This window comes from Oryctolagus cuniculus, chromosome 14, assembly GCF_051225735.1.
Source record: "Oryctolagus cuniculus isolate XC-2025 breed Fujian yellow rabbit chromosome 14, ASM5122573v1, whole genome shotgun sequence".
NCBI classification, from domain to species: Eukaryota; Metazoa; Chordata; class Mammalia; order Lagomorpha; family Leporidae; genus Oryctolagus; species Oryctolagus cuniculus.
The window spans coordinates 76,276,282-76,288,747 of NC_142880.1; the positions used below are offsets into that span (position 1 = coordinate 76,276,282).

The 12,466-nt window shown below is 39.3% G+C and overlaps 1 protein-coding gene across 4 annotated transcripts in view; it reads left to right on the top strand.

Moving 5' to 3' along the window:
• Positions 1–12,466, top strand: part of DDX4 (DEAD-box helicase 4) — a 109,294-nt gene that overhangs the window by 55,998 nt on the left and 40,830 nt on the right. For all 4 annotated transcript variants that reach the window (XM_089312797.1, XM_070056904.2, XM_002714040.6 and 1 more), the window contains one exon: positions 12,069–12,170. In XM_089312797.1, the coding sequence (XP_089168923.1) occupies positions 12,069–12,170 (102 nt within the window). The remainder of the gene's footprint in view (positions 1–12,068; positions 12,171–12,466) is intronic.

The following is a 12,466-nucleotide window of genomic DNA, read 5'->3' on the forward strand; positions in this document are numbered from 1 at the left end:
GTTATATAACTCAGAAATGTTAACCCCAGGGGAGAAAGGAGTGTGTTTTTGTAAACATTTGTGCTTCTACTCTGTGTGGAGGCAGTAAGATTTGGATACTAGAGGTACTGAGGTGTTTTGTTGGTTTAGAGAAGGTAGCTTTGAAAAGGACCCAATTTGAGCTTACAGAAAAGAATACAGTAATTAAAAAACAGAATGGGTGGGTTAAACACGGATGACTGGAATAAATGAATCAAAAGATAGATATGAGGAAGTTCTTTAAATTTGAAGTGCAAAACATGAAAGCAATGAACAGAATTTTAAACTAAGGTGGCCTGTTAGACACCTGTCTGAATAACTCCTAAGGAGAGAGCAGAGAACACGAGCAAGGAGAAGGAGGGGAAAGCATATTCCAAGAGAACAGATGAGAATTTTCCAGAATTAAAGAGGAATAGGAGTCTAGGGCAGATTGAAAGCAAATTTACATCCTTTTATGTGCATTGAAATACAGTATTCCAAAGATTAAAAAAATCTTTAAAACTACTAGAGGAAAAAAAAAGATAGGTTTACTTCTAAAAGAGCAATATGTTGACAACAGAACTTTTTTTGTTTTTCAGTCAAAGCAGCCAGAATATAGAAGAATCACATGTTGAGAATGCTGAGGGACAGTATCTCTGGCCAAAACTTCAGTATCCCAGTGTTAGGTGCAAGGGAAAATTAATATCCCTTCAAATAAAAATAGTGTTTAATACTTTCAGGCTTTTGAGGGAAGAGCTACTAAATTATATACAGTAATAAGAAAACAACTGCAGAAGAAAGGAGTAGGAAACAAGCACAGAAAAACTAAGTTAAAAAATGAAAAATGTAAAATTGGTTAAAAAAAAAAGCAAAGATTCTTTAGCAGATAACATTAAAGGGTAACCAGGAAGGGTAAAATGTATGACTTACTAAATGGAGGAAATGCAATAGGCTCAATAGGCAGTAGACTAAATTGAAAAAAACTACAAGTATTTCCTAAAATTTTAAAAAAAATATTTTATTTGAAAGGTAGAGTTACAGACAGAGGGAGAGACAGAGAGCAAGGTCTTCCATCTGCGGGTTTACTCCCCAGTTGGCTGCAGTGCCTGGAGCTGGGCCAATCAAAAGCCAGGAGCTTCTTCCGGGTCTCCACATGGTTGCAGGGACCCAAGCACTTGGCCATCTTCCACTGCTTTCCTAGGCCACAGCAGAAAGATGGATCAGAAGTGGAGCAGCTGGGAATGAACTGGTGCCCATATCGGATACTGGCACTGGGGAAAGAAGCTTAGCCTATTACGCCATAGTGCTGGCCCCTCCTAAATGTTTGTGTTGAATTTGATAAAATATAATGCTTATCAGTTAGGAACAACTAGTAGAAGGACAGAAATGAACACAAAAAGCTAGGTTTTGGCTTGACTCAGCCCTTATTGTGGGCATTTGGGGAGTGAATAAATCAGTGGATGGAAAATCACTCTGTTTTTCTGTCATTCAAAGAAATAGAAATAAATAACTAAAAAAATATATAAATAGGAGACAATTAGCCTAGTGTTTAAGAAAGCAGGTAAGACGCCTGCATCCCATGATGAAGCATCTGAGTTGGATACCCACTCACAGCTCTTCACTCCAGCTTCCTGCTAATGCAGATACCAGTATGGCCCATGGGTTTCTGTTACTCACATGGGAGAGCGGCATTTTGAGTTCCCAGCTCTAGTCTTCAGCCTCGGCCCAAACCTGATAGTTGCAGACATTTGGCAAGCAAATCAGCAGTTGGAAGATCTCTGTCTACTTTTCGAACAAGTAGAAATAGAGAAAAATTTTTAAAGGGAAACAGTCATTTAGCTGAGGTTAAGATGCCTGTATTCCTTATTGAAGTACCTGAGTTTGATAGCCAACTTCAGCTCCTGACTGCAGCTTCCTGCTAATGCAGATCCTGGGATGGCTGAACTTGCTGGGTTCCTGACATGTATGGGAGAGACATGCATTGACTTTTCAGATGCCAACTTAGCCTCTGCCCATCCATGGCCATCATGGGCATTTGGAGTGTGAGTCATTGAATGAGATTCCATCTGGAATTAAAAAGAGAGAAAAACATACTCTAAGACATATCAGAGATAAACATAATTCCCCAGGAAGACACTACAGTTTTGAACATGGGATGCTAGTGTTGTGGTGTAGTGGGTTAAGCTGCCACCTGCAACACAGGCATCCTATATGGGTCAGCTCCCTGCTAATGTGCTTTGGAAATCAGCAGCAGATGGCCCAAGTCCCTGGGCCCCTGCACCTGTATGAGAGACCCAAATGAAGCTCCTGGCTTTGATCTGGCCCATCTCTGGCTGTTGCAGCCATTTGGGTAGTGAGCAGGGAAAATCAATTGATATCTCTCAATCCTTTTCAAATAAAGTTTTTCAAAAAAATTAAACATTAAAAAAAGTTCCAGCTCAACTAAACTTAAACAAATTTGAACATGGTTTGCATCTGACAACATAGTCTTAGAGTTCCTAAATAGGGGTTGGTGCTGTGGCGCAGAAAGTTAAGCCTCCAGCTGCATTGCTGGCATCCCATATGGGCACCAGTTCAAATCCCAGCTGCTCCACTTCTGATCCAGCTCCCTGCTAGTGCACCTGGGAAAGTAGTGGAAGATGGTCAAGTGCTTGGGCCCTTGTACCCACGTGGGAAATCCAGTTGGAGTTACTGACTCCTGGCTCTCACTATATATATATTTCTGACTTTCAAATCTTTTTTTTTTAAAGATTATTTATTTGAAATGCAGAGTTACATAGAGAAGAAGAGGCAGAGAGAGGTCTTCCATCCATGGGTTCACTCCTCAGTTGGCTGCAATGGCCAGAGCTGCACCGATCCAGAGCCAGGAACCAGGAGCCGGGAGCTTCCTCCAGGTCTCCCACACGGCAGGGACCCAAGGACTTGGGCCATTTTCTACTGCTTTCCCAGGCCATAGCAGAGAGCTGGATTAGAAGTGGAGCAGCCAGGGGACTAGAACCAGTGCCCATGCCTAACCTGGGAGTGTCACCTTTGGCACACCCTTAACCCTGAGGAACCAGAGCTCTCTGGTCACACCCATCTCAAGCCACCAAGGCTCCTCCAACAGCAGGCAGTCCACTTAACACAGTCATAGTATAACAAGAAAAAACACCACAGCAAGGGAAGAAGAATCCAAAGAATATCTCCACAATGCCAAGCAGCAAACGCAGAAACCAAGGAAACAAGAACAAGGAAGACATTATGATGCCCCCAAATGAACAAGACACCCCAAGCCAAGATTATGAAGATGATGAGATGGAAGAAATGCAAGATACGGATTTCAAAAAATTTATGATAGGGACATTTAGAAGTTTTCAAAAACAAATGCTTGAGTTACAGAAATCCTTACTGGACAGGATAGAAAATCTCTCTTGTGAAAATGAAATCTTAAGGAGGAATCAAAATGAAATGCAGAAACTAGTAGAATAGGAAAGTGTGATAGTGAAGAAAAATCAAAATGAAATGAAGAACTCAACAGATCAAATGACAAAGACAGAGAGCCTTAAAAAGAGTCAGTGAAGCAGAAGAGAGAATATCGGACTTAGAAGACAGAGCACAGGAAAACATACAGTCAAACCAAAGAAAAGAGGAAATTAGCAATTAAAAAATATTGTTGGGAATCTACAGGATACTATTAAAAAAACCCAACATTCAGGTTCTAGGAGTTCCTGAAGGCATGGAGAGAGAGAGAGAGAGAATTAGAAGCCCTTTTTAGTGAGATACTAGCAGAGAACTTACTGGGTTTGGAGGACAGAGACATCCTAGTACAGGAAGCTCATAGAACCCCTAGTAAACATGACCAAAAGGGATCTTCACCACGATACGTTGTAATCAAACTCACCACAGTGAAACATAAAAGATTCTAAAATGTGCAAGAGAGAAATGTCAGATTACTCTGAGGATCTCCAATTAGACTCACAGCAGACTTCTCATCAGAAACCTTACAGGTTAGAAGGGAATGGTGAGACATAGCCCAGGTACTAAGAGAAAAACTGCCAGCCCAGAATATTATATCCTGCAAAGCTCTCATTTGTGAATGAAGGTGAAATAAAGATTTTTTCATAGCAAACAGAAATTGAAAGAATTTGTCTCCACTCGTCCAGCCCTGCAAAAGATGGTTAAAGACGTGTTACACACAGAAACACAGAAACACAGTCATCAATATGAAAGAAGGTAAAGGAAGGAAACCTTACAGCAAAAGATCACAGGAAGTTCAAAGCATATATTAGGAAATATCTTTGGCAAATGGCAGGGCAAAGTTACTACTTATCAATAGTCACATTGAATGTTAATAGCCTGAACTGTCCAGTTAAAAGACACAGTTTGGCTGATTGGGTTAAGGAACAAAACCCATCTATTTGCTGCTTACAAGAAACACATCTTTCCAACAAAGATGCATACAGACTGAAAGTGAAAGGCTGGAAACAGATACACCATGCCAATAGAGATGAAAAAAGCGGGCATAGCCATTTTAATATCAGACAAAATAAACTTCAACACAAAAACTCTTGAGACAAAGAGGGGCACTATATATAATGATTAAGGGATCAATTCAACAGGAAGATATAACGATTATCAATGTATATGCACCTAATTACAGGGCACTGGTTTATTTAAAAGATTTGTTAAGGGACTTAAAGGGAGACTTAGACTCCAATACAATAGTACTGGGGGACTTCAATACTCCACTTTCAGAAATAGATCAATAGGACAGAAGATCAACAAGGAGACAGTAGATTTAAACGACACTATAGCCCAAATGGATCTAACAGATATCTATAGAACTTTTCATCCTATACATACTAGGCAATAAAGCAAGTCTCAGCAAATTCAAAAGAATTAGAATCATACAATGCAGCTTCTCAGGCCATAGGGGAATGAAGTTGCAAATTAGCAACTCAGGAATCCCTAGAGCATATGCAAACACATGGAGATTGAACAGCGTGCTCCTGAATGAACAATGGGTCATAGAAAAAAGAGAAATAAACTTTCTGGAAGTAAATGAGGATAACAGCACAACATACCAAAACTTATGGGATGCAGCAAAAGCAGTGTTAAGAGGAAAGTTTATATCAATAGGTGCCTACATCAAGAAATTGGAAAGGCACCAAATAGATGAGCTTTCAATTCACCTCAAGGATCTAGAAAACCTACAGCAAACCAGACCCAAATCTAGTAGGAGAAGAGAAATAATTAAAATCAGAGAAGAACTCAATAGGATTGAATAAAAAAATTACAAATAATCAGCCAAACGAGGAGCTGGTTTTTTTGAAAAAAAACAAAATTAACACACCATTGGCCCAACCAACTAAAAAAAGACCCAAATCAGTAAAAATTAGAGATGAAAAAGGAAACGTAACAACAGACACTACAGAAAAAAAAGCATCAGAAATTACTACAAGAACTTGTATGCCAGCAAACAGGGAAATCTATCAGAAATGGATAGATTCCTGGACACATGCAACCTACCTAAATTGAACCAGGAAGACATCGAAAACCTAAACAGACACATAACAGACAGAAATTGAAACAGTAATAAAGGCCCTCCCAACAAAGAAAAGCCCAGGACCATATGGATTCACTGCTGAATTCTACCAGACATTTAAAGAAGAACTGACTCCAATTCTTCTCAAACTACTCAGAACAATTGAAAAAGAGGGAACCCTCCCAAATTGTTTTTTATGAAGCCAGCATCACCTTAATTCCTAAGCCGGAGAAAGATGCAGCATTGAAAGAGAATTAAAGACTAATATCCCTGATGAACATAGATGCAAAAATCCTCAATAAAATTCTGGCCAATAGAATGCAACAACACATCAGAAAGATCATCCACCCAGACCAAGTGGGATTTATCCCTGGTATGCAGGGATGGTTCAATGTTCGCAAAACAATCAATGTGATACACCACATTAACAAACTGCAGGAGAAAAACCATATGATTATCTCAATAGATGCAGAGAAAGCATTTGATAAAATACAACACCCTTTCATAATGAAAACTCTAAGCAAACTGGGTATGGAAGGAGCATTCCTCAATACAATCAAAACAATTTATGGAAAACCCACGGCCAGCATCCTATTGAATGGGGAAAAGTTGGAAGCATTTCCACTGAGATTTGGCACCAGACAGGGATGCCCACTCTCACCACTGCTATTCAACATAGTTCTGGAAGTTTTAGCCAGAGCTATTAGGCAAGAAAAAGAAATTAAAGGGATATAAATTGGGAAGGAACAAGTCAAAGTATCCCTCTTTGCAGATGATATAATTCTTTATTTAGGGGACCCAGAGAACTCCACTAAGACTATTGGAACTCATAGAAGAGTTTGGCAAAGTAGCAGGATATAAAATCAGTGCACAAAAATCAACTGCCTTTGTATACACAGGCAATGCCACAGCTGAGAAAGAACTACTAAGATCAATCCCATTCACAATAGCTACAAAAACAATCAAATACCTTGGAATAAACTTAACCAAGGATGTTAAAGATCTCTACGATGAAAATTACAAAATCTTAAAGAAATAGAAGAGGATACCAAAAAAATGGAAAAAACTTCCATGCTCAGGGATTGCAAGAATCAATATCATCAAAAAGTCCATACTCCCAAAAGCAATTTATAAATTCAGTGCAATACCAATCAAAATACCAAAGACACTCTTCTCAGATCTGGAAAAAATGATGCTGAAATTCATATGGAGACGCAAGAGACCTCAAATAGCTAAAGCAATCTTGTACAACAAAAACAAAGCTGGAGGCATCACAATACCAGATTTCAGGACCTACTACAGGGCAGTTGTTATCAAAACAGCATGATACTGGTACATAAACAGATGGGTAGACCAATGGAACAGAATAGAAACACCAGAAATCAATCCAAACATCTACAGCCAACTTATATTTGATCAAGGATCCAAAACCAATCCCTGGAGTAAGGACAGTCTATTCAATAAATGGTGCTGGGAAAATTGGATTTCCATGTGCAGAATCATGAAGCAAGACCCCTACCTTTCACCTTACACAAAAATCCACTCAACATGGATTAAAGACCTAAGTCTATGACCTGACACCATCAAATTATTAGAGAACATTGGAGAAACCCTTCAAGATATTGGCATAGGCAAATACTTCTTGGAAAAGACCCCAGAAGCACAGGCAGTCAAAGCCAAAATTAACTATTGGGATTGCATCAAATTGAGAACTTTCTGTACTGCAAAAGAAACAGGAAAGTGAAGAGACAACCAACAGAATGGGAAAAAATATTTGCAAACTATGCATCATATAAAGGGTTAATAACCAAAATCTACAAAGAGATTAAGAAACTCCACAACATCAAAACAACCCACTTAAGAGATGAGCCAAGGACCTCAATAGACATTTTTCAAAAGAGGAAATCCAAATGGCCAACAGGCACATGAAAAAATGTTCAAGGTCACTAGCAATCAGGGAAATGTAAATCAAAACCACAATGAGGTTTCACCTCACCCTGGTTAGAATGGCTCACATTCAGAAATCTACCAACAACAGATGCTGGTGAGGATGTGGGGAAAAAGGGACACTAGCCCACTGTTGGTGGGAATGCAAACTGGTCAAGCCACTATGGAAGTCAGTCTGGAGATTCCTCAGAAACCTGAATATAACCCTGCCATTCAACCCAGCCATCCCACTCCTTGGAATTTACTCAAATGAAATTAAATTGGCAAACAAAAATCTGTCTGCACCTTAATGTTTATTGCAGCTCAATTCACAATAGCTAAGACCTGGAACCAACCCAAATGTCCATCAACAGTAGACTGGATAAAGAAATTATGGGACATATATTCCATAGAATACTATACCGCAGTAAGAAACAACGAAATCCAGTTATTTGCAACAAAATGGAGGAATCTGGAACACATCATACTGAGTGAATTAAGCCAGTCCCAAAGGGACAGATATCATATGTTCTCCCTGACCGGTGACAACTAACCGAGCACCAAAGGGGAAACCTGTTGAAGTGAAATGGACACTATGAGAAACAGTGACTTGATCAGCCCTTGTCCTGACTGTTGATGTACAATGTAATACTTTATCCCTTTTAGTATTTTTTGTTCTAGTTAATACTATTGGTTGAACTCTGTAATCAACACACAATTATTCTTAGGTGTTTAAATTTAACTGAAATGTGATCCCTGTTAAATGTAAGAGTGGGGGCCGGCGCCGCGGCTCACTAGGCTAATCCTCTGCCTTGCAGCGCCGGCACACTGGGTTCTAGTCCTGGTCGGGGTGCCGGATTCTGTCCCAGTAGCCCCTCTTCCAGGCCAGCTCTCTGCTGTGGCCCAGGAATGCCATGGAGGATGGCCTAAGTGCTTCTGCCCTGCACCCTATGGGAGATCAGGAGAAGCACCTGGCTCCTGCCATCAGATCAGCGCGTTGCACTGGCCGCGGCAGCCATTGGAGGGTGAACCAACGGCAAAGGAAGACCTTTCTCTTTGTCTCTCTATCTCACTGTCCACTCTGCCTGTCAAAAAAATATATATGAGTGGGAATAAGAGAGGGAGGAGATGTACAATTTGGGACATGCTCAATCGGACTTGCCCCAAATGGTGGCATTAGAAATCTGCCAGGGGATTCCAATACAATCCCACCAAGGTGGCATGTACCAATGCCATCTCCCTCGTCCAAGTGATCAATTTCAGTTCACAATTGATCATGCTGATAGGTCTAAGAGTCAAAGGGATCACATAAACAAGACTAGTGTCTGCTAATACTGATAGAATGAAAAAGGGAGAGAATGCTCCAACATGGGAAGCAGGATACACAGCAGACTCATAGAATGGCAGATGTCCTAAACAGCACTCTGGCTTCAGAATCAGCCCTTAAGGCATTCAGATCTGGCTGAAGAGCCCATGAGTGTATTTTAGGCATGGAAAGCCAAGACACTCTGGAAAAGACCTAAATGAAAGATCTCTGCGAGTGAGATCCCAGTGGAAAGAACAGGGCCATCCAAGAAGGAGGTACCTTTCTCTGAAGGGAGGAGACAACTTCCACTTTGACTATGATATTGTCTAAATAAGATCAGAGCTGGCGAACTCAAAAGGCTTCCATAGCCTTGGCAGCTCATGACTAGAGCCTAGGGAGATTACTGACACCATAAACAAGAGTGTCAATTTGTTAAGTCAACAACAGGAGTCACTGCGCACTTACTTCTCATGTAGGATCTCTGTCCTTAATGTGTTGTCCAATGTGAATTAATGCTATAACGAGTACTGAAACAGTATTTTACACTTTATGTTCTGTGTAGGGGCAAACCGATGAAATCTTTACTTAATATATACTAAACTGATCTTCTGTATATAGAGAATTGAAAATGAATCTTGATGTGAATGGAATGGGAGAGGGAGTGGGAGATGGGAGGGGTGTGGGTAGGAGGTAAGTTATGGGGGGGGGGAAGCCATTGTAATCCATAAGCTGTACTTTGGAAATTTATATTTACTAAATAAAAGTTTAAAAAATACCTTAATATTGTATCATAGACTTTTCTCCTATTATAGCACAATAGAAGTTGAAGTCAGTAATAATAAGCTTAAACACGCACACACACATACACACACATGTTGTTTGAGAACTGAGAAACACTTTGATTCCTTATCTAAGAACTAACTAAATAGGGCTTTTTTTGTTTTTTTATAAACGTTCTGGCTCTTTTTTTTAAAAGAATGTTACTTTCATAGGTACAAAAGAATACATAAAACGTACATATAAAATGTAATGAAATGAAAACCTATGTACCCATGAACCAGTTTAAACCTAAAACGTTTCCAGTGTGTTTGCTCTTTTTCTCTCCTTGTTGAGCCTCTTTTCTTCCACTCAGCTAATATCCTGAATCGCTTTACATTTCCTTGCTCTTATTTTACAAACTATATATGTTTATCCTTAAGTAATGCATTGTTTTTGCTTCTGAACTTTACATACACAATATATAAAGGGGACATCAGAAAGTCCATGGGAGGTAGAGGGTAAGCTTATATTGGTGCAAAAAAATTTTCAAAGTATGTTTTCTTAATAGGCAGTTTTCATGAATTTTTCAAGTGCTTGCATATTCTGTTACATCTCTCACCTTTTCAATTGTTTGCTGTGTAAAACTTTACTCACTTTAATCACTGAACACTTCACTGTGTTTCTGTCACTATCAATCCTATTTCCATCTATTGCACACTTTCTAAAATTACATAAGTTGAACACTTAGCTCACATATTTCTTTTCTAATGGACATCCATTAGATGCTATAACATGTCCTCTGAGATGGGGCAGTCATTGTAGCACAGCCGGTTAGGCTGCCACTTATAATACCAGCACCCCCAGTAGAGAACATTGTTTTGAGTCCTGGCTGCTCTGCTGCTGATTCAGTACCCTGCTCCATGTGCCTGGGAAAGCAGTGGAAGTACTTGGGCAGGAGACCCAGATGGAGCTGCAAGCCCCTGGCTTTGGCTTAGTCCAGCCCTGCCCATTGCAATCATTTGGGCAGTGAATCAGCAATGAAGGATTTCTGTTTCTTCCTCTGTGTCACTCTACCTTCCATGAAGTCTTTAAAATTTCTTCTAAGAGTTAGCTCTTTACTGTATTCCATAAGTTTTGGTGTCATATTTTTATTGTCATTAGGTTCTGAATATTTCAGAATTCCATATGATTATCTGTAAACTGAGCAACTGTTTCCAGAACCCTTGAAATCTTTACTTAGTATAGAGTTGGCCTTTATACAAAGCTAATTGAAAATGAATGTTGATGGAGAATAGGACTGGCAAGGGGAGAGGGAGGAGGAGGAGGGGTGGGAGTGTGTGTGGGAAAGCTGATGTGGGAAGAATAACTATATTCCTAGAGTTGTACTTAATGAAATCTGTATTTCTTAAAAAATAAAAAGAAAATAATGGTTCTAACTCTTGATAGAGATTGTTGACAGTTTGAGGAGTGTAAGATATAGGTAATAAATGGATAACTGAATCTACTTTGAATTTATTTTGTCTCATAAGCAAGTTGTTAAAATATTTTTTCCCATGAAACAGCATATGTAGATTTCTTTTCTCGGTTATTCTCTTTAGGTATAAATAGTTGCAAGTTTATAAACTAAACAATTTCAATATCTTAATTCCTGACTTGTTGCCATATTGGTTTTTTTTAAAGATTTATTTATTTGAAAGGCAGAGTTACAGAGAGACAGAGGCAGAGAAAGATGGAGAGAGAGGAAGAGAGAGAGAGGTGTCTTCCATCTGTTGGTTTACTCCCCAAATTGCCGCAATGGCCAGAGCTGCGCCTATCTGAAGCCAGGAGCCAGGAGCTTCTCCTGGGTCTCCCACACTGGTGCAGGGGCTCAAGTAGTTGGGCCATCTTCCACTGCCTTCTCAGGCCATAGCAGAGAGCTAGATCGGAAGTGAAGCAGCTGGGACTCTAACTGGTGACCATTTGGGATGCTGGCACTGCAGGTGGTGGCTTTACCTGCTACACCACAGTGCCGGCCCCTGGCATATTGGTTTTTAATTGATCTAGTTCTGTCCTAGGTGGAATCAAGTTTAATCGAGCCATTTCTATGCACTTTTGGTTTTCAATTAAATTAAAAATGAACTGTTTGTAATGGGAAATTAGACTTACATGTATGCCCACAGGTGTCTGCTTTGAGTAAGATGTTCAGAATTTTCTTTGGGAGTAAATATAAGCCTAGGATTTGTTGAGTCGTTCATGGGTTGTGGAAATCCATTTAATAATGCAGTTACAGCAATTTTCAGTGTTTTATTCAAGTGACATGTTTTCTTTGAGTCACTTTTTGTTTTGATTCTCAAAGCAAATAGTGTTTTTTTCCTAATAGTAGCTGTTTGTTTTCATTAGTAAAAGCTGAACATTTATAGGTCAAACATGGTGTTTTTAGTAATTATCTGGTTAATGCCTTAAATACTTAGTCATTGAATTATGCAAGGCTTAAATTAAATTTGTTTACCATGTCCCCAAGATTTCTTTGTTGTTGTTGTTTTGTGTTGTTTTTGTGTGTGTGTTTTAATATTATAGGCTATCAAGATGGAAATGATGCAGAATCTTCAGGTCCATCCAGAAGAGGTGGAAGAGGTGGTTTCCGAGGTTGCCGTGCAGGATTTGGTCTAGCAAGTCCAAGTTAGTAGTGGATTGTAAATGGTGTGCTTTTTCTATTAAGGAAATGATATAAAAAGTTATCTATTAGATAAGACTGTTAATTAGGATTATATGAGAATAGTTTAGCATGGTGGGTGATACAAATTAACTCTGTTGTGTGTAAGATTATTTGTTAGACACATATGTAATTGTATGTTGGTGAGGTTGGAATATATGAATTTTTCAGAAGTTCATGTGACTCAGTTCTGTAATATTTTATGCTGTTAAGTGTTTTAGAGCCTTGATAATTTGGTTGACCTTACAAATAGGTGGCCTTT